Source organism: Periplaneta americana, chromosome 1, assembly GCF_040183065.1.
Source record: "Periplaneta americana isolate PAMFEO1 chromosome 1, P.americana_PAMFEO1_priV1, whole genome shotgun sequence".
NCBI classification, from domain to species: domain Eukaryota; kingdom Metazoa; phylum Arthropoda; class Insecta; order Blattodea; family Blattidae; genus Periplaneta; species Periplaneta americana.
Genome location: NC_091117.1, coordinates 196,014,932 through 196,038,557, shown reverse-complemented (window position 1 = coordinate 196,038,557; position 23,626 = coordinate 196,014,932). Strand labels below are relative to the sequence as shown.

At 36.2% G+C, this 23,626-nt stretch overlaps 1 protein-coding gene across 1 annotated transcript; it reads left to right on the top strand.

Annotated features, from left to right (window-relative positions):
- Nucleotides 1-128: 128 nt before the first annotated feature.
- dtr (defective transmitter release) lies at nucleotides 129-22,686 on the top strand. Its single transcript, XM_069819822.1, has 10 exons — nucleotides 129-317; nucleotides 2,183-2,274; nucleotides 5,147-5,368; nucleotides 5,441-5,583; nucleotides 8,219-8,317; nucleotides 12,993-13,057; nucleotides 13,139-13,224; nucleotides 16,542-16,618; nucleotides 17,287-17,512; nucleotides 18,980-22,686. Exons 1-10 carry the CDS (start codon nucleotides 256-258, stop codon nucleotides 22,684-22,686), a joined length of 4,779 nt encoding a protein of 1,592 aa, XP_069675923.1. The 5' UTR covers nucleotides 129-255.
- Nucleotides 22,687-23,626: the final 940 nt, after the last annotated feature.

The window sequence follows — 23,626 nt, the reverse complement described above, 5'->3', positions numbered from 1 at the left end:
TTTCCGTTGAGGACCAATGAAATTTTGCCGAATTTTAGAACTACTTTATAGGAGGACGTTTGCATTGTAATTGATGTGGTTGTCATGGCAACAAAATCTGTTTATATGTCCAAATAATATTGGTTGTTATTATGGCCATGTCAGTTTCTGTCTTGCGATCTCGCATGTTGTAATTATTATAATCGTACTACTTACCCATCGGAAAACTAAATGAGTTTATGTAACATTCATTGTGTATGTATTTAGTTATTTTAAATGCAGCGAATTTACAACAGAATGGGACGTCTTGGGGAGTATAACGAAATGGATAAAAATAGGTAAGCATAACAGTTTAGATTATCAGATGAAATCATTCGTGATAGTTTACTGGGTTTTGGTTCGGTAGCCACGAAGCTTAAATGGCCAGAGACAGAAAGAATAATTTTCCGCTTTTAATGAAAATCAATTTCCTGAATCTTTATAAATTATTTCACTTATTTTGTCTGTGTTTATGGAATGAGCATCACCACGCTATGAAAAGGCAATTTTCAGTGCCAACAATTTGTGCTCCAGTTTTGAGTGGATAGGTAGAGGGGAAGAAAGGAACAGTACATTGAAATTTATGATAATGAAGAAATATCTGGGGCTACAATGTGCATAAAAGTTATTCTGACGCAAATAACTTTGTCACAGATACAATTTTTTTTACAAAATATATCGGGAGCAGGGAATATTACATAGTTGACAGATGCAGCTTGTTTTTCTGGCGAGTGGTACCGGTAGGCCTAATATTTGGGTAAAAGTGTTGAATATGTGATCGTGACACATGCTGCTCTTCCGTATCGTATTATATTTTTCTCAAACCATCTCATATACCGCCTGACCCTTCTCGGTATTTCTTACTGTAGGCCTAGGCCTAAAATACTAAGGAATGTTACAAATCTATTACGGATGCCAGTGGCATACGCAGAATTTTGTCAAGGGGGGGGGGGCATTATTAAAATTCGATGATATTTGGATGAGAGGAGATGTCATAAAAATGAGTTTTGAATTAAATAAAAATCAAATATCGGGCCCTTATTGAAAATAATTTTCTGCACAAATTAAACACATCAAATGATAGTATTCTTTTGTTTTTTGCACACCCACTTGTAGAATTTAGGCCAACTTGTGTATTCCCCTGGAGAACAAAGTAATAAATTAGGTAATTCTTTAATTGAGCCCTAAATAATCTTACGTTTTGAGTTTTACTTTTATATGCATAGGGAGGATATTAAAAATGTAGGCCTATACTGCCACATAATGCACTCCTTTTTTATAACACGACAGACTTGCTGATGGAGTATGAAAATGTTTTGATGAGTAGGCTATTTATACTATGAACTGTTGAATTAGTTACAGAGTTTTCACAATTACATAGGAGAGAGTTTATTGATGAAAAAATATAGGCTACTGACAAGACATGGGCATTATTTATAGTATTTTAATAATGATCCTACATGATTAGGTAGATTTGACACCTACTGTTATTCTAATTACTGTACTGTATACTCTTTTTGTAGTAGGAATATACCGGTACTGTTACTCTCTGTAGAATTTCTCTACAATATTATTCCAAAACTCATATCGAGTGGAAGTATGCAAAGTGTATTGTTTTAAGGTACTATTGATATTTACTATCTCTTGCATAGATCTAATAGCAAAACATGCTGAATTTAGTTTGGAAGCAATGTCTTTAATATTATTTTTCCAATGTAATCCATTATCGATTTGTAAGGCTAGAAATTTGGTTGTGCTTGAACCACAAAAGAGGACGTGAAATAAAATATGAAATTAAATGTAAGATATCCTGAAATGTTATTATAATGAAAACTCCCTTGGAAATATTTGAGTGTTATTAAAAAGCTGGATGTATTTTCCTAATTTGCAATATGCATTCATTCCAAATTTTCCCAGCTTTGAATATTGTGTTGTTATTGTTCATGATAGGTACTTTTCAAAGTTGAGAAAAGAAACAATGTTCGCAATGCAATGAATTAATTTGAAAGATGATGATGATGATGATGATGATGATGATGATAATTAATTCAGTTTATATATTGTGATAGAAGAGCGATCAATGTGTGATATTAATGAGATAAATAGAGATATGGAGTTCAACATCTAAATATTTTAAATATTTGTTCTATTCTTACTGTTTCAGAATGACAAAGGAAGCCATTAGAAAACACTGCAAAGAAACAAAGCTCTATATGACACCATATCTTAATGATGTACTTTACCTTCATTTCAAAGGTATGAAGGAAATGTTCGTCTAATCATCCACGTTATTTACAGAGATATAATGCATCTTGGAAAAATTGGAAATGATGATTACCCCGATTTACGCTTTGAAGAGAAAATATGAGCTCTTTAAAGCAATAAACTCGATTAATATTTGAGGAGAAAAATTCGCTCTGGCGCCGGGGATCGAACCCGGGTCCTTGGTTCTACGTACCAAGTGCTCTGACCACTGACATTGTATTTCAGCTAGTCCTTTCAAAGCCTGGCTTTTTGCTAGTATTAGTAAGTGTTATATAATATTCTTATTGAATTTGGTATTCCCAAGCAACTAGTTCGATTAATTAAAATGTGTCTCAGTGAAACTTACAGCAGAGTCCGTATAGGCCAGTTTCTATCTGATGCTTTTCCAATTCACTGCGGGCTAAAGCAGGGAGATGTACTGTCACCTTTACTTTTTAACTTCGCTCTAGAATATGCCATTAGGAAAGTTCAGGATAACAGAGAGGGTTTGGAATTGAACGGGTTACATCAGCTTCTTGTCTATGCGGATGACGTGAATATGTTAGGAGAAAATCCACAAACGATTAGGGAAAACACGGAAATTCTACTTGAAGCAAGTAAAGAGATAGGGTTGGAAGTAAATCCCGAAAAGACAAAGTATATGATTATGTCTCGTGATCAGAATATTGTACGAAATGGAATTATAAAAGTTGGAGATTTATCCTTCGAAGAGGTGGAAAAATTCAAATATCTTGGAGCAACAATAACAAATATAAATGACACTCGGGAGGAAATTAAACGCAGAATAAATATGGGAAATGCCTGTTATTATTCGGTTGAGAAGTTTTTGTCATCTAGTCTGCTGTCAAAAAATCTAAAAGTTAGAATTTATAAAACAGCTATATTACCGGTTGTTCTGTATGGCTGTGAAACTTGGACTTTCACTTTGAGAGAGGAACAGAGTTTGAGGGTTTTTGAGAATAAGGTTCTTAGGAAAATATTTGGGGCTAAAAGGGATGAAGTTACAGGAGAATGGAGAAAGTTACACAACGCAGAACTGCACGCATTTTATCCTTCACCTGACATAATTAGGAACATTAAATCCAGATGTTTGAGATGGGCAGGGCATGTAGCACGTATGGGCGAATCCAGAAATGCATATAGAGTGTTAGTTGGGAGGCCAGAGGGGAGAAGACCTTTGGGGAGGCCGAGACGTAGATGGGAAGATAATATTAAAATGGATTTGAGGGAGGTGGGATATGATGGTAGAGACTGGATTAATCTTGCTCAGGATAGGGACCAATGGCGGGCTTATGTGAGGGCGGCAATGAACCTCCGGGTTCCTTAAAAGCCAGTAAGTAAGTAAGTAAGTATTAGTAAGTGTCCGTTTTGAGCTTCAGAAGTTACGATCGCATTGTACCTCTATGGTGGCTGAGTGGTCAGACCTTCAGACTGTCATGCAGGCGACCTGGGTTCGAGTCCCAATCAGGTCTGGGATTTTTTATTGAAAAATCCATAGTGACACTTGTGGCGGACAAGGTCGTAGTTAGGGTTTATCTCGGGGTTCTCCCGATTTTCCACATATTAGGCATTTACATCATTCCGTCACCATTTCTCCATTTCGTTATCATTCCGTAGCATTCCCCGAACACCAGCTGGCGACACACAGAGGGTGCGGCCTAGGAACGAGTGGGGTTGCCTGCTCGAAACCTGGTTACACAGACAACTTTAGTGTGGTCAGCCGGTGGGGGTTTGGGAATGTGCCACTAGAGGGTTAGCGCAATAGACCTTAACAGGTCACAATGCTGGGCCATAGTGTCCCCCCCCCTCCATAAATTCTGCATGAGCCAGAAAGTTTGGTTCGACTCTCAATGCAAGAAAATCACAAGCAATCCCAGTGGGACATCAACGTCTATTATGCAACATTACTCCTGCTCTTCCAGTCAAGTTAAACGACACAATAATCCCTTTTGCTTTCTGTGTTAAAAACCTTGGAGTTTACTTTGATACGCATTTAAACTGGAATAACCAAGTAACCCATATTACCAAAAAAGTGCTTTCCATACTACATTCCTCAAACAGCATTGAAAATTCCTTCTGCTATCACTCAAGAAAATACTAGTGGAAACACTAGTAATGCCCCACTTCGATTATTGGGTGATTTTCTACTGACTGACTCTCAATGTCAACCAGTCGCAAAAATTACAACGTACTCATAATTCTTGTGTTCGCTTCGTCTGCGATGTCCGTCGCGCTGACCACATTACCCCATCCTTCCAAACTCTAAACTGGCTACAGCTTAACGAACGTACAAATTTTCATTCTCTTGTTCTCCTTTTCCAAGTCCTTCACACTTCTACACCTTGCCTCCCGTTTCAGTTACCTGTCATAATATCATAATCTCTTCGCACGCATAATAGCCGCATACTAGCCATACCAACACATACGACATCATCGTATTCATCATCATACACAATCTCGCTCTCGCGCTTGTGGAATACCCTACCCAGTGACATCACAGACTGTCGGAATTTAGTTGCGTTCAAAAGCAAACTTATTAAGCATTTTCTTACTGCGTAGAGTAGGTTTAATTTGTACTTAATCAATAAAAGAAATGCTTCTCTTTTCTTAACTTTTACAATAAACTGTCTAGCTTTTATTAATCAGTTAATCTTTTAGTACTTTGATTTTTATTGAATTTGTAAATTTAATATTAATTGTAATTGTATTCTTAATATTGTAGTTGTAATCCCCTGGTAGAGGGGAAGAGAAGGCCTGATGGCCTTATCTCTACCAGGTTAAATAAATAAATAAATAAATTCCATTCCATATGATCACATTATTGTACTATTAGTTGCCACTAAAAGCCACCTATTTTTTCTAGGCTACACGAAGATAGAAAATCTAGAGGAATACACTGGCCTCAAGTGCTTGTGGCTTGAAAACAATGCCATAGAGAAGATTGAGAACTTGGATAATCAGACTGGGCTGCGTAACTTGTACCTACAGTACAATGTTATCAAAAAAATTGAAAACTTGGAACAGCTACAGATGCTCGATACACTGAATCTATGTCACAACTTTGTTGAAAAACTGGAGAATATAAGTAAGTTGATGGTGGCACTGAAGTGTAAGTGATGGTCGTGTGTGAACCGCACTAAGTGACACTCTGTTGCAGGTACCCTGCCTGTGCTGCATACACTTAGCATTAGCCATAATCGACTGCAGTCAGTGGATGATATCAGCGAACTAAGCCTGTGCCTTAACCTGTCCGTGGTGGACATGTCATACAACTTACTGGAAGATCCTCTCATCTTACAAGTAATAACGAATTTTGTAGTTAGTCCCACATTAATTCAGCCCCTTGGTAACCATCAATTGGCCTTCAGCATAAACTTAGGTTGTCATTACTCATAATAGTATAGTTACAGTCTACTATATACAGTCACGAAGCTTGAGTTTTGAGGGTGCTAGAAACAATAGACTGTGACAGTACTATTTTGCATTGCCTGTAATGAGGCGATATTAGCGATCCTAGTGGTGAGCAACTGTCTAATGTTTGCATATTTACTACGTATTGAGCTTCGCGACTGTATATACTAGACTGTGGTATAGTCCCGTTGTTCTTATTTCCGGCAGCCAATCACGTTGCAGGTCGGCTACATTTAAACGTGTGCGTCTTCTCATTCGCTGGTGATGATGTAATTCACTTCCTAAGGCTCGATAAATACTTAATATAATCGCCCGCCATTTTGGCTCTTTCGTTCGCGTTCACAGAAAGCACATGAGAACGTTATTTGCCGCTCAATTATTCGCTCAATTACAGTGCATTTGATTTATTATCATAGGAGCTACGACATGATAATGTTTAATGGTGTGGCAAATAGATTCCTCGTCTGGTAGCTCGGCAACGAAAGAACAAAAATGGCGAACGATACTACCTACCTAGACTTTATAGAGCTTTCACTTTCTAAGACGTAAGCAAAGAGGAGGAGTCACGCCGGAAATAACAGCGACATGACTTATAGGTAATAAATTCATATACTAGGTTTTCCTGGCTTTTAGTTATCAATTCACACAATTCCTGAACATAAAGCTTGTTTAATCTTGTTGCAAAAACACTTCTAGAAACATGCTGAAGTAGAAATACAGTGTGTTAAGAAGTATGGAATATTACTCATGACTTCTTAAATTTTAATTTCACAAAAAAAAGTTTTATACAAAAGCTGTTGGAGGTAAACCATACAATATATTATGATACCAGTGTTCGAAAGAAGTTAGTTATTCAGACATACAGCGTGTGACAGTAAACTTAATTTTTTTTATATTAACATTTACATATTCCAAATCTTCATTAAATGTTAACGTATGAATGCTTAGAAATTTTACCATTCACCCATTTTATATCTTTTAACTATTTATTAAACATACATCTTGATTATACACAACTTTTAACACAGTATCACTTCGGAATATGTATTGTATGACTTTCTTGTGTTAAATTCTATCGTATCTGGTTTACATATTTCGACCTTTTATGGGTCATCCTCCGAACTGGACAACGACCTGTTCTGAGAATGACCCATAAAAGGTCGAAACATGTAAACCAGGTACGATAGAATTTAACACAAGAAAGTCATATAATACATATTCTGGAATATTTATTAATCTTGTTTCATGGACTTTAAACTTGAGACAAATAAGTAAGTAAAATCATGTTCAGTAAGCCATAAAACTAATGAAAAGTGTTCATTGTTGATTAATGTTAGTGTTTTATTTAATTTCATGGCCTACTCTATATGATTGTAAGAATACAGACCCAGAAACAAAATCTGGGCCACCTAAATTCTCCAAGTTTCAGTTACAACATGGACTGAGCATGCGCAGTATGTTATAACTGGAACTTCGAAAATTCAGATGGCCCAAATTTTGTTTCTGGATCTGTACATGTTTGTAGATATGAGGTGGAACAGATCAGTTATGTAATTGTGAGAAAGACAATGGACTCTTTTCATGATAGACTGGGACATTGTTTGGCTGTGAACGATTCTCATCTGTTGTAAAGTTTGGTTAGTAATAGTGTTTTGTTTAGTTTTATGGCCTACTCAATGCGATGCTTATTTGTCTCAAGTTTCAAGTCCATGAAACAAGTTTAATAAATAGTTAAAATACATGAAATGGATGAATGGATAAAATTTATACATATGCATAGGTAAAATTTAATGGAGGTTTGGAATATGTAAATTTTAATATAGAATACCATTAAAAAAATTAAGTTTATGTCACACCCTGTATGCCTGAAAAACTAGTAACGTTTTTCGAACACTGGTATCATAATGTATATAAAAGCTTTTCTATAAAACTTTTTTTTTGTATAATTAAATTTAAGAAGTTGTGAGTAATATTCTATACTTTTTGAACACTCAGTATAATTTTGGTTCCGCGCCTCCTGCCTGGGACTCGTGTTACAGAATGCGTGCTGGTTCAAGTCTTCATGAGGGAAGAAATTTTCTCGTGAAATTTCGACCAGTGTATGGGACCAGTGCCCACCCAGCATCGTGATGCACTTGGGGAGCTACGATAGGTAGCGAAATCCAGTTATGCAAACCAGCTATAATGGCTGGGGGGGGGGGGGGGGCCTCATCGTGCTAACCCCACGATACCTCCATTCTGGTTGGATGATCGTCCACCTCTGCTTCGGCAAATGGCCGTGAGGCCAGCAGCTGACTGGTCAGTCTTGGCCCTTCGTGGGCTGTAGCACCACTGATTATTATTATTATTATTATTATTATTATTATTATTATTATTATTATTATTATTATTATTATTATTATTATTATTTTGGGTTACCATTATTTGCCTCAAAGAGCTAAACTGAAGTTGGAGCTATACAATAAATTATGACGTTTAAATCACATTCATTCAAATTTTCTTAATAGTAATGTTGTGCTTACAGATCTTTGGTTCAATGAACAATCTACGTGTCCTCACACTCAAGGGGAATCCAGTATTGAAGAAAGTGTCGCATTACAGAAATGTGTTCATTGTTAATTGCGTAAGTATGTTTAAAGGATTGATTCCTGTTGCTATTCCAAACACATTTTATGGCACCACAACGCATTGTGCTCATAGAATTAGGGAGAGATAATGTTATGTCTTATGTATGTTTAGTTGGAACGTCATAAGTGTCTTAAGGAATATGAATTAGGCTAAAGATTTCATTGACAGAGTGAAGAACTTAAAAAAAAATTATTTAATTAGGCATATTTATAGACAATGCAACACGTCTTTCTGACTAAATTAAATGTTATATTGCTTTCTCTGTTTAGATAGTTCAATATAGGCCTAGACTGTAGGAACAAAAAAGTGTAATTTTGGTCATAACTTTAAAATGTTTAGTTTTACTATAAAATGTTTTTGAAAATAAATCATTGATATCATTTAGTTTTTAAAAAATATTTAGGTAACTTACAGAGATGCGACAAAAATACACTCAGGGACAAAAAAAACCGGACACTTTAATATTTGCTGGTATTTTACAAAACATTATCTTCTCATACAATATTATGGTAGCCATCTGTTGTTATGGAGACGTGTATACATTGTTGATTGTTTTTTGTTTTATAAACAAGCCATTACAACCAAATATTCCAATTTTGCTTTCAGAGCCTCAGCTATAACAATTTTGTCTCAACCATTTTGTGCTTCATTATCGTTATCATTCGTTATTTCTTTATTTTTACATTTTCTGAGTTTAAGTGGGGTTGTAACATTTGTCTTAAAACAAGATGCGACCTGAAGATGTGACTCGAGCTGTAGCCCTTTATGATGATGGACGCAAATGTTATGAATATGGCTAGAAGTACAACCCATGATGCCATGAAACGTATAGAGAGACCCTAGAATATACCAGAAGACCAGGTTCGGGTCGTCCAAGAGCTACAAATCCAAATGAAGACAGGTATATGGTGTTGAGAGTTCTTAGGGAGCGCAACCTGCCAGCTACTAGTGTAGCCCAGCAATTTGTTAACATGCATGGACGCCCAATTTCGGCCAAAACAGTTAGAAGGAGGTTGAAAGCAAGTGGACTGATATCAAGTAGACCTGCAACTGGTCCCAGACTTCTCAGGATGCATCGAGTTGAATGACTGCGTTTTGCAAATGATCACAGGGATTGGAGAAATGGACAGTGGAGCTGTGTTCTGTTCACCGATGAGTCCCGTTTCAATCTATGCTCACCTGATGGACGTGAAAGAGTTTGGAGAAGGAGGGGAGAACGATTTTCACAGTGTTGCATTTCCGAAAATGTGCTGTATGGAGGTGGTGGAGTGATGGTTTGGGCAGGAGTGTGTACGGATGCTCGTACAGAGTTGGTTTTTGTTGAAAATGGAAGACTAACAGCTGATAGGTATATAAATGAATGTTTGGCTGATCATGTTGTGCCATTTGGCCAATTTGTAGGCGATAATTTTGTTTTAATGCATGATAATGCACGGCCGCATATTGCCCATGCGGTCGGAGATTATCTCCGAGAAGTGGGAATCCATGTTCTTCCATGGCCAGTAAGGAGTCCAGACATGAACCCAATTTAACACGTGTGGAACATGCTGGGACAGCGTGTTAAGAATAGACGACCAAGACCAGAATCGTTACAAGAGTTGAGGCGAGCACTTGGCGAAGAATGGGAACTTATTCCTCAAGAAGACATTACTAACCAAATTGAGAGCATGCCAAGACGTATGGATGCAGTTATTCAAGCCAGAGGGGGTAATACCCGTTACTAAAAAGAGTTTTTAATGTTTAAGGCACCATAAAATGAAAAAAACAGTTAGACCAAACGATGCCATAGTTATACGCCCTTTGTAATTTTTTGTAAATTTTCTCATCAGAGATTTTTTTTTTTCAAATGTTGTCGTATAAGGTGCTAAATGAAACATTATTTTGTTTAAATGGGTTTTGTTTCATTTTGAAATAATTGGCAACAAAATACAAGCAAATATAGAAGTAACTGGTTTTTTTTGTCCCTGAGTGTATTTGTTTTAAATTACTTTATTAGATGTAGTCAGGGACGTCGCTAGGGGGATGCGAAAGGGTGCGCAAGCACCCCATAAAAAAATCGGAGCACCCCTTTCTGCACCCCAAAGGGTAATTTATTAACAAAATACTAGGTATAAATTATTTTGAAGAAAAAAACAAACAAACAATTTCTTGGATGTGAAAAAACTATGTCCCATAGTGTATCGTAATGGATGTGATGAGCAATAATAATAATAATAATAATAATAATAATAATAGTAATAATAATACATAGTAATATTAATAAAAGATGTATAGTATGCGCGCAATTGCATGAGAGAACATTTTGGATTTTTTATGTACCACATTTTTACAGCTCGCATCCCATTTTTAAATCTCGCACCCCATCTCACCCCCCTTGCTCTGATCCTGGCGACGTCACTGGATGTAGTGTTTGAAAAAAATATATACAGGTATACAGGTGTGACAATTTTGTATTATTTTTACATATTCTGTATCTGCATTAAATATTATTTATGGAAATATTAAACATTTAATTAATGTCACTGAATATTCTTTTAAGCATTAATAAAATTTATTTCAACAGCCATTAAAACCTTATACAAAGTAAGTAAGTGTACAGTTTGTACTAGTATTAATGTAGAGGTCAAAGGAAAGATGATTATTGATTAATAACACCTGTGGATACTCACATCACCCATATCTCATCTGGTAGGTACTCAAAGCAGTCATGGTTCCATCTGTGGTTGCAGTGCTATTAAAATTCCTAATGATGGTTGGTTATGGAGACATAATGAGGACTCAACAAGAGATATGTTTAACGAAGTACACTCACACCTAAATATAACACAATCAGCAATTTCGAAAATGGTGCAAAAATACAATGAAAGAGGAAACGTAAAAAATAAATTAAAATATGGACGATCAAAGACAAATTACTGATATGTTGTTATCCATCGAAGAAGATGCATAAGATAGGTGGCACTTAATATCAAGTTAATCATGCATCAATATGAAAGTTGTTGAAATCAGTTTTTGCAAGAATTAGCAGAAAACTACTTTTACAGAAGCAAAGACTGCTGTGAAACCTCAGCCTAATTGAGAAAATAAATCAAACCCAGATCTTATGAGGCATAATATTTTCATATCAGGTAGCTCTTAGTTTAAATGGTGGCATTACTCATCATAATGCTCATAAGAATCATAACTGTATATATATTAGTCTCCTGGTAAGCTTCACAGGATGGTACGAGAGTAGGCCTACACAAAGAAAAATCAGTGTGTAGATAGGTTCAGTGAGAAAGAGCAAAATTGATTAATTTTTCGTAGAAGGAAATAACCTTCACAGCTTTTGCATAATTGTGTTATCCCAATTTGCAGACAGCTTTTTACCTGGTGTCCTTCTGAAATGTTCCCTGGAAAATGGATCGGAAGAAGAGAGCATAATCACTCTGATTTTTTGGCCTAGACAACTACATAACATAATCTACTTTACAGAATATGTACCGGTATTATATGTCTTTCTCGTGTTAAATTTTACTGTAACTGGTTAACATGTTTTGGCCTGTTATTGGCCTTCTTCAGAACTGGTTGTTGTTGGTCTTGGCACCTTTAAGAACAGCAACAACCAGTTCTGAAGAAGGCCAATAACAGACCGAAACAAGTTAACCAAGTACGGTAAAATTTAACACGAGAAAGACATATAATACATATTCCGAAGTGATATAGTGTTAAAAGTTGTGTAATCAAGATGATGTTGTTGTTTTCTAATACCAGGCATTTGACAATAAAGTCATTTGGCCTCTTGCACTCCAATATTTTTCAAAGATATTGTCATGGTCAGCCACTGAAGCACAGATTTTGAGGTGTTCCGAATCCATTTCTTGATTTGAATTGCACAATGGACAGTAATCAAGATGTTTAATCGGCTTTAATTTGGTATCTTCTATTTAATTAGATAGATCATTGAAATAAATATTAAATATGATACTGAAAACTGAACTCTATATCAAAGAGTAGTGGAATGGATGCAGAATATCTGCATATGTACTTCGGTACATTAAAATAATAATAATATACATCTTGATTACACAACTTTTAACACTATCACTTCGGAATATGTATGATAAGAACTTTCTTGTGTTAAATATTAACATACTCTGTTAACATGTTTCGACCTATTTTCGGTCATCTTCGGAACTGGTCATTGTTGGTCTTGGCGCCTCTTGTTTCCTGTGTGGGTGCGTTCGTAGTGTAGAGTCGAAGAGTGTATGTTTTGAAATTTAGTTTTGTGTTGAGAATATCGTTGGGGTGTGTTTTCATGTGTCAACACACTGGAACAATATGAAATATACAGACACATAAAAACACACCCCAACGATATTCTCAACAACAACTCAATTTCAAAACACATACACTCTTTGACTCTACACTACGAACACACCCACACAGGAAACAAGAGGCGCCAAGACCAACAACGACCAGTTCCGAAGATGATCCATAAATAGGTCGAAACATGTTAACAAGGTACGTTAATATTTAACACAAAGTTCTTATCATACATATTCCGAAATAATAATATATATGAACTCTGTATGCTGTTGTTAATTTAAAATTTATGAAACTCTTTTCCACGTGTTGAAAGCAGCTAGCTGTTTTTCTGTCTTGCAGCATTGTTATTTTAATGCTTACAGAAAAACCTCCTGCACTTGGATGACAGACCAGTATTCCCACGAGACAGAGCTTGTGCTGAAGCATGGTGAGTTGAAAAAACAACGTTCTCCTGTTCATACCACAATATTATGTTTTCATTACTTTGTAACAAGAATATGTGTTGTAGGATGGAAGGAGGCCTTGAGGCAGCACAAATCGTACATCAAAAGTGGGTTGAAGAAGAGCACAGGAAGATTAACGAAAGTGTCAGAGGTAAAGAATGTGCAATGTCTCACTTTTATGCAACAAAACACATTTTTATTCTTTTAGTTATAGCCGTGTTCCTCAGGGACAGACGTCTGTAGTTGCTAACAATCGTTTCCATGGCAATATAGCTTAACCAACTGATTAAGTAGGTTATTTTACGACACTTTATCAACATCTTACAAGCAAACATTCTGATGGGGGCAGATAAAAAAGTTAAATTTTTTTCTTCCACCATGTTAATAATGTCAAAAGAAGTCCTTATACCAATTTTGGCCACTCGACCGCAATTATGAGGGCCGTAAAAAAATAAGTTCGCCAGGGGCCGTTAACAGAAAAAAAAAACAATTTCATTGGACAAATTTATTAGAACAGACACAGAAATTGTTGAGCTATTTTTCAATATATTTTTAATCGGAATTGAGACATGTCTCATATCATGGGATTGACAGAGAGAAGTGCAGACGCAGTCAAATGCTGGTTCCGATCTGAGGCAGCTGACTTCTACGACACAGAAATTGATCCCATGGTATGACAAATCTCTCAATTCCAGTGGGGGATATGTTGACAAATAGCGCAACAATTGCTGTATTTGTTTCAATAAATATTTCCATGCAATTCTGCTTCTTTCTATAAATGGCACCAGAGAAAATCACTTTCTGAACGGCTTCGTAATTGCGATCAAGTGGCCAAAATTTGTACAAGCACTTCTTTTGACATTGTTAACATGGTGGAAGAAAGAAAATTAACTTTTTTATCTGCCCCTATCAGAACGTTTGCTTGTTAGATTACTTAGCGTCTGAATGAGATGAAGGTGATAATGCCGGTGAAATGAGTCCGGGGTCCAGGACCAAAGTTACCCAGCATTTGCTCATATTGGGTTGAGGGAAAACCCCGGAAAAAACCTCAACCAGGTAACTTGCCCCAACCAGGAATCCAACCCGGGCCACCTGGTTTTGCAGCCAGATACGCTGTTACTCCACAGGTGTGGACCCAACTGATTAATTTTATACGTAATAAGAGATGGAGAACTTATGGAAAGATGGCATTATTAGTTCATAATTTTCTTAGTTCACCTCTTCAGCTCAATTTTTTTCGTTTGATTGTTTTAATTGGGATTAATCCGAAAAAAATCTAAATTACCGGTATCATCTTTGTTCATCAGAACTTCCGCTCACACACGTCGAGATTTTCCCCTAGTTTGAAGCAAAGAAAGATGTTGTCTAGATCAGTCATGTCATACTGGAGCATTATACCGAGCAAGTCTAAGCAGATACTTCTGTAGAGGAACAAACCGAGGTCTCTGAATTACAGACGTGGCTGAATGGAAGGGGAACTGACATCCATCTTGAAAAGTTTTTCAGACGTTGATGACAAGTTAGTAAAACTTGGATTCCCAGTGACTCCCTGCTCTTAAGATAACACTTTCAATGCACATATATTAATATTACTAAAAACACTTCAGTGAAGTATTATGTCAGTTCGGAATTTGCATTAAAATGGCAGTGCCGAACATAGCCGAAGTCGATTTATTTCTTCCTCCATAGTCCACTTTCATGTGTACTGTATTGTATTTATTTATTTCCTGTACAATCTGTGGCTCCCATTGGAGCTGAATGGCTTCAACGAAGCCTCGAGTGACACTGGAACAGGCTTTCTGACATCTTTGGTTTAGATGACAGTATGCCACTGTAGATTGCAAATTAAATAAAGCTCACATCTTTTCCTGTCATTGGAGAAAAGTGGAAAGATGCTGAATGAAAATTAATCAAAATACAGAATATAGTGAGATGTTTCGAGTTTATATCAACATCTCCGTTGTTTCCTGATGGTATCAAATTACATATTCAACTTTATTAGATTCTGTAATCTGCATACTGTTATTAGTAAGTTTTCAGAGGAATATTCTGAATGTATATTCTAGGGTGTGCCACATATATTCACTAAATTTAGCCAGTATTGCATTTCTGTCAGATGACATTACAGTAGAACTGATATGTAACAAATTTATTAATTACACTGTTTATGGGACTAAGTTGCACAGGCAAGGAGATATTGGTGTAATTTGAGTACCGGTGGGGCTCAACTCAGACGGACCACAACTTTGCGATTATTTTGCAGTTTTTGTGTGGTTGTGAAACCGACCACATGCGGATTTCTTTTTTATGGTCGCTTGAAGTCCATATCGACCACAGACAACCACACTGCAAGCTTGCTATTTGCCAAGAAAGCGTCTGTCTTTACCAAGGATACGGTGTCGGCAGCGAGTGGTTGGCATGTCGCACTGTGTGAGTTGCGCTAGACCATCTACAGAAACAATTCTGTGGTTGTTCTGTGAGTGATATCGACCACTCACAACCACAGACATCGACAGTGACTTCAGTTTGTGGTCCGTGTGAGTTACCGTCAAAATGACACTCAGGAGGAAATTAAGCGTAGAATAAATATGAGAAATGCCTATTATTATTCGGTTGAGAAGCTTTTGTCATCTAGTCTGCTGTCAAAAAATCTGAAAGTTAGAATTTATAAAACAGTTATATTACCGGTTGTTCTGTATGGATGTGAAACTTGGACTCTCACTTTGAGGGAGGAACAGAGATTAAGGGTGTTTGAGAATAAGGTTCTTAGGAAAATATTTGGGGCTAAGAGGGATGAAGTTACAGAAGAATGGAGAAAGTTACACAATGCAGAACTGCACGCATTGTATTCATCTGACATTATTACGAACATTAAATCCAGACGTTTGAGATGGGCAGGGCATGTAGCACGTATGGGCGAATCCAGAAATGCATATAGAGTATTAGTTGGGAGGCCGGAGTGAATAAGACCTTTGGGGAGGTCGAGACGTAGATGGGAGGATAATATTAAAATGGATTTGAGGGAGGTGGGATATGATGGTAGGGACTGGTTTAATCTTGCTCAGGATAGGGACCTATGGCGGGCTTATGTGAGGGCGGTAATGAACCTCCAGGTTCCTTAAAAGCCATAAGTAAGTAAGTAAGTAAGTGAATTACCATAATCTGTTTCCATATTAATTCCTGACCACTCACAAGTGGACCACCATTTTGTGGTTGTGCTGTGGTCCATGTGAGTTGAACCTAATAATAAAATTTTATTTAGTCAGATTCTCAGTGTAGGATTTTTTATGTTAATCCGGTATATCGTGAAGAGGTAATTATGTTTTTTTTAGAGCTAACATTAAAACTGAAACTTATCTTAGGCTGTAGATTTTTTTAAGTATACAAAATTTATACGGCATATACCAGTAATTTATGTGTTATTAAATTTTATTTGACAACTTTAATGTTCCTCTCATTTATTTCCAGCTATTATGAAACGACGTGACAGCCTCCAAAAGAAAGACATCACCACTGTACTCTGTCCAGAATCAGAGAAAGAGCAGGTAACTATGAAGAAAATAACTATGAGTGTTTTAGGGTATATCTATGGCTATTTGTGCCGTTTCATAAAAGTTATTTAAAGAAACACACAAATTTGGATTCTAACAAAAGTCGGCAATTCTCTCATTGAACCATTTCAATCACAAATCTCAGTGCCCTGTTGTAAGACTTTCAAGGTATCCTAACTGTCAGTTTACAGTAGAAAATAGTCTCACAAATTTGGATTCTAACAAAAGTCGGCAATTCTCTCATTGAACCGTTTCATTCACAAATCTCAGTGCCCTGTTGTAAGACTTTCACTGAATCGTTTCATTCACAAATCTCAGTGCTCTGTTGCAAGACTTTCAAGGTATCCTACTTATCAATTTACACTAGGAAATAGTCTCACAAATTTGGATTCTAACAAAAGTCGGCAATTCTCTCATTGAACCGTTTCATTCACAAATCTCAGTGCCCTGTTGTAAGACTTTCAAGGTATCCTAGTTATCAATTTACACTAGAAAATAGTCTCACAAATTTGGATTCTAACAAAAGTCGGCAATTCTCTCATTGAACCGTTTCATTCACAAATCTCAGTGCCCTGTTGTAAGACTTTCAAGGTAGCTAACTGTCAGTTTACACTAGAAAATAGTCTCCTCTTGCATTTTATTGGTGCTGCTTTCTCATCCAGGAATCTGATAGTGACACAGACACCAGCTCTGTAGAGGAAGATCGTGGAGATGGCGACCAGGGAGCAAGAGGAATCGTGATGCCTTGGCAAGTGAGGAATCATGCTGCAGGTGAAGGGAACAAGCTCATTGAGGAATTGGACTCCCAGGATGCAGCTACCTGCAGTTCACATATATTAAACAGGAGCACCAACTGCACAGTCCAGCCTAACTCTGAGCTAAGTGTCGGTAGGTGCAATATTGTGATTACAAAGTTCAATTCCTGAACAGATTTTAATAACACTAAATTCGGTCTGGTATACCCACAGATCCTAAACACGCGATATGACCACAGATGTTAACGCATATATAAATAGAACTTAAAAAAAGAAACACTGAATCGTGAGGCAAAAACAAATAATATTGTTTGTAAAACGATCAGCTTTCAGAAGCCTAAAATACAATACAAAACGTGTCAAGTCCCACTTATAATGAGCACATATTGCAAAATTGTGCTGGTACCAGTAATTAAAATTTCTCATTCTCATATCCTAACGAAAACTACGTTATTAACAGGGGCAGTGCGAGCAGGGAGGCTACGACGAGCTTATGTCCACCAAAGTCAACCCGTTCTGCCCTTCTCCTTTACTTAACAAAAAATGCATATAAACTTGTTTTAGAACACTTTCGACCTAATTCACTTATTATTATATTTATTGTATATTCAGCTCAGTCCCGTGCTGTGGCGTCGCGGTCTAAGGCATCCCGCCTAGGACTCGTGTTACAGAATGCGTGCTGGTTCGAGTCCTCATGGGGGAAGAAATTTTCTTATGAAATTTCGGCCAGTGTATGGGACTGGTGCCCACCCAGCATCGTGATGCACTTGGGGAGCTACGATAGGTAGCGAAATCTGGTTGCGAATATCAGCTATAATGGCTGGGGGGATCATCGTGCTAACCACACGGTACTTCCATTCTGGTTGGATGATCGTCCACCTCTGCTTCGGCATGTGGGCTTGAGGCCAGCAGCCAGCTGGTCAGTCTAGGCCCTTTACAGGCTGTAGCGCCACGGATTATTATTATTATTATTATTATTATTATTATTATTATTATTATTATTATATTCAGCTCACAATTTTTACTTAGTAATTACTTCAGAGTTTCTCTTACCACTGTCCATAAACTGACAATGCCTGATGTTTGTAATTTTTTTAATTTTCTTTAAATTTTAGCCTCAACTAGTTTATTTTTGTTTCACATGTAGTGGATATATCAGTTATAATATTTATTATTAGAACATTTTTCCTTGACCAATAATAATCTCTTCTCAAAAGAATTTGAGCAGTGAGGTACACAGGGAAGAGAGTTGCTCCTTGACTCATAAACAAGTAGATATATGCAAATCATCTCTTCCTTAATCATATAGACTAGCAATAGTTATAAAATGCACAAAAGAATGTTAAATTAAAATACGTAATTAAATTAAGATAACGTCGAAACGGGCCGTCTGTCGAAGGTATATACCTTTTTAAAATTTTAACACTTTTTAACGTATGACTACGTAATTTTATGTCTTTAACAAACAAAGTGTTAACGTGAACTTTAATCAATGAATTAAGAGAAGTCTGAAATTCAGTTCCCTTCTCATAATCCCCCTTGTTTTTCAAATTAATATTTTTGAATATTATTAATGTTATGTTATGTTTTATGTTAACAGCACCATCGAAAATTGATGTTGCTGATTCATCGCTTCTTCCTGCCGTGAACAAGACCATAACTGAAACAACTACACTGCAAGAAATTTACAGTAGAGATAAACCTGAGGAGGAAGCTGAATTTTCTAATCAATCTGCAGGAACTGACGTATTTCAAGGTGACCATAAAGGTACATTTGCCTCATATACTGAAAAAAGTTCAAAATTGGAAGAGAGAACACTCCAAGCACTTTGCAAGGAACTTCAGATGTATGAAAAAACCAGCAAACATCAAGACGAGGAAGGCAGTGATACGAAGGATACAACACAACATCTCAGCAGTGAGAGATGTGTACAGCTGCAGGATCAGAAGCTTAAATATGACGCGGAAGAGTTACACATACATGCAAATGATAAAAGTGAAATACATATAAATCATGGCATAAACAATGAAAAGCAAGACTATGAACACTCTTGTTCAATAATAACTGAACAGTTTCAGACTCATGAGAGGAAAATAGAAGAAAACAAAATGCACTCTCTAGATGATCCATCTGCAGTAAATGTGCAGTACCAAAACATCAACAGAGAAAACGATTATCAGACTCTTAGTGATTCCTGTGCAAAAGATATCGAATGTCAAGACTATAAGAACAGCAGAAATGGTCATGATCTTGCATATACAAGACCCGAGAATTATGTTGGCGATAATGAAAATGAAATGAAAGATAACTGTGAATGTTTTACCGAACGTATGGAAGTTCAAAAGTGTGAGACTGATGACGAAAAGCAGCAGCAATATTGTGCTACTACGGTACCACTTGAAGATGGCAATCATTCAGAAAATAAAGCAGAAAGTCAGGTATATAGTTCTGTTATGGTAAGCAAAATCAATATTGTGAGGAAGGAGATAGCTACCATGAGAAAAGACCTTGACGCATTCTTCAGTGGATGTCCTTTAAAATATAAAGCTGTAACTTCTGCACAGTTCGAGACAAATGAAACTGTAGAGAAAAACGAGATTAATGATATAATCAACAATGATTGCATAACAAATAAAGAGGACCATGAAGAAAGTGAGAAGATAGAACTGACAGCTACCAGTACCTCTAATGATTGCATAACAAATAAAGAGGACCATGAAGAAAGTGAGATGATAGAACTGAGAGCTACCAGTATCTCTAATGATTGCATAATAAATAAAGAGGACAATGAAGAAAGTGATAAGATAAAACTGACAGCTATCAGTATCTCTAATGATTGCATAATAAATAAAGAGGACCATGAAGAAAGTGAGAAGATAGAACTGACAGATAGCAGTACCTCTAATGATGGCATAATAAATAAAGAGGACCATGAAGAAAGTGAGAAGATAAAACTGACAGCTACCAGTACCTATAATGATGGCATAATAAATAAAGAGGACCATGAAGAAAGTGAGAAGATAGAACTGACAGCTACCAGTACCTCTAATGATGGCATAATAAATAAAGAGGACTATGAAGAAAGTGAGAAGATAAAACTGGCAGCTATCAGTACCTCTAATGATGGCATAATAAATAAAGAGGACCATGAAGAAAGTGAGAAGATAAAACTGACAGCTACCAGTACCTCTAATGATTGCACAATAAATAAAGAGGACCATGAAGAAAGTGAGAAGATAAAACTGACAGCTACCAGTACCTCTAATGATTGCACAATAAATAAAGAGGACCATGAAGAAAGTGAGAAGATAAAACTGACAGCTACCAGTACCTCTAATGATTGCATAATAAATAAAGAGGACTATGAAGAAAGTGAGAAGAGAAAACTGACAGCTACCAGTACCTCTAATGATGGCATAATAAATAAAGAGGACCATGAAGAAAGTGAGAAGATAAAACTGACAGCTGCCAGTACCTCTAATGATGGCATAATAAATAAAGAGGACTATGAAGAAAGTGAGAAGATAAAACTGACAGCTACCAGTACCTCTAATGATGGCATAATAAATAAAGAGAACTATGAAGAAAGTGAGAAGATAAAACTGACAGCTACCAGTACCTCTAATGATGGCATAATAAATAAAGAGGACCATGAAGAAAGTGAGAAGATAAAACTGACAGCTACCAGTACCTCTAATGATGACATAATAAATAAAGACGACTATGAAGAAAGTGAGAAGATAAAACTCACAGCTACCAGTACCTCTAATGATGACATAATAAATAAAGAGGACTATGAAGAAAGTGAGAAGATAAAACTGACAGCTACCAGTACCTCTAATGATGACATAATAAATAAAGAGGACTATGAAGAAAGTGAGAAGATAAAACTGACAGCTACCAGTACCTCTAATGATTGCACAACAAATAAAGAGGACCATGAAGAAAGTGAGGAGATAAAAATGACAGCTACCAGTACCTCTAATGATTGCACAACAAATAAAGAGGACCATGAAGAAAGTGAGGAGATAAAACTGACAGCTACCAGTACCTCTAATGATGGCATAATAAATAAAGAGGACCATGAAGAAAGTGAGAAGATAAAACTGACAACTACCAGTACCTCTAATGACGGCATAATAAATAAAGAGGACCATGAAGAAAGTGAGAAGATAAAACTGACAGCTACCAGTACCTCTAATGATGGCATAATAAATAAAGAGGACCATGAAGAAAGTGAGATGATAGAACTGGCAGCTAACAGTACCTCTAATGATTGCATAACAATTAAAGAGAACCATGAAGAAAGTGAGAAGATAAAACTGACAGCTACCAGTACCTCTAATGATTGCATAACAAATAAAGAGGACCATGAAGAAAGTGAGAAGATGAAACTGACAGCTACCAGTACCTCTAATGATTGCATAACAAATAAAGAGGACCATGAAGAAAGTGAGAAGATGAAACTGACAGCTACCAGTACCTCTAATGATTGCATAACAAATAAAGAGGACCATGAAGAAAGTGAGAAGATAAAACTGACAGCTACCAGTACCTCTAATGATTACATAATAAATAAAGAGGACCATGAAGAAAGTAAGAAGATAAAACTGACAGCTACCAGTATCTCTAATGATTGCATAATAAATAAAGAGGACCATGGAGAAAGTGCGAAGATAAAACTGACAGCTACCAGTACCTCTAATGATGGCATAATAAATAAAGAGGAACATGAAGAAAGTAAGAAGATAAAAATGACAGCTACCAGTACCTCTAATGATGGCATAATAAATAAAGAGGACCATGAAGAAAGTAAGAAGATCAAACTGACAGCTACCAGTACCTTTAATGATTGCATAATAAATAAAGAGGACCATGAAGAAAGTGAGAAGATAAAACTGACATCTACCAGTACCTCTAATGATGGCATAATAAATAAAGAGGACCCTGAAGAAAGTAAGAAGATAAAACTGACAGCTACCAGTACCTCTAATGATGGCATAATAAATAAAGAGGAGCATGAAGAAAGTGAGAAGATAAAACTGACAGCTGCCAGTACCTCTAATGATGGCACAATAAATAAAGAGGACCATGAAGAACGTGCTAAGATAAAACTGACAGCTACCAGTACCTCTAATGACGGCATAATAAATAAAGAGGACCATGAAGAAAGTGCGAAGATAAAACTGACAGCTACTAGTACTTCTAATGATTTATACAAGGACAGCACTAGTAGACAAATTAAGAGATACATAAACTGTTCCTTGGAAATGCAACTGATGAAGGAAGGTAATACAAATGGATGAAAATATTTGTTGTTTTCTTTTTTAGTAATACAAGTAACAGTGTAACAGTATAACAAAATCATGCCATTGAAATTGCTTCTGATTAAATCTTAACATAAAATGAAGACAATGAATATTTAAAATTAAAAAAAAAAAGTGCATTAATGCCGAAAACTGTTTTAATTTAATGTACAGAAGTGAACATGTATGAGTGATTGATCCTTTCAAGTTTGAATTTCCAGTGAATAGTTGTCCAGCAAATCTAAGACTATTCTTCCACACATCTTGAATATTGGGCTTGTCTCTGGTAGATTCAGATTATATTCGGATGTAAGATATCATTTTCGATATCTCTTTATGTACACAAGATGTATTAGAGGCAATAATAAAAATCACTTTCAAGTATACAAAAAATAAGCCTATTGCAGCAATTTTTTCCGTCTCTATATGAAAGTTAGTATGTAAGTGAGATTTACAGACCTACAGATTAATTTTAATCAAATCTTTAATTTATTAGGTACCACCAGACGATTCTAATTTTAACTTGATATGATATGAACTTTATTTAAGATTCAGCCTACTTTATGTAAATTATTCTGTTATGTGAAAAGTTTGCTTGCAAGTTTCATATTAAATTTGATTTAATATGATTTTTTAACATTTCATAATACTAGCAAGTAATTTTTTTGTATGAAATTGTAATTTTAATTGTTTATAATGAGATGTCAGATATGTAACAGACTGAATTCCAAATTAAAGCCATGTTGTAACAGCAATATAATGCCAGCAGCTGTTCGTGTTATAATTTATGGGTGGTTGCAGTTAGCTTACTCTATAATTTTACATTCTGACAACGGCCTTCAAATCATGAAACAAAGATTTAACCCAGACAGAAAGAAATAATTAATAAAATATGAAGGAGGATTCCTTTCTACAATGAAATTACCTTATGAATAAAACA

Coding starts and splice junctions, on each gene's coding strand:
- dtr (XM_069819822.1), top strand. CDS start 256: ATGCAGCGAATTTACAACAGAATGGGACGTCTTGGGGAGTATAACGAA. Junction 5,369..5,440: donor TGAAAAACTGGAGAATATAA/GTAAGTTGATGG, acceptor ACTCTGTTGCAG/GTACCCTGCCTGTGCTGCAT. Junction 13,225..16,541: donor GATTAACGAAAGTGTCAGAG/GTAAAGAATGTG, acceptor ATTTATTTCCAG/CTATTATGAAACGACGTGAC.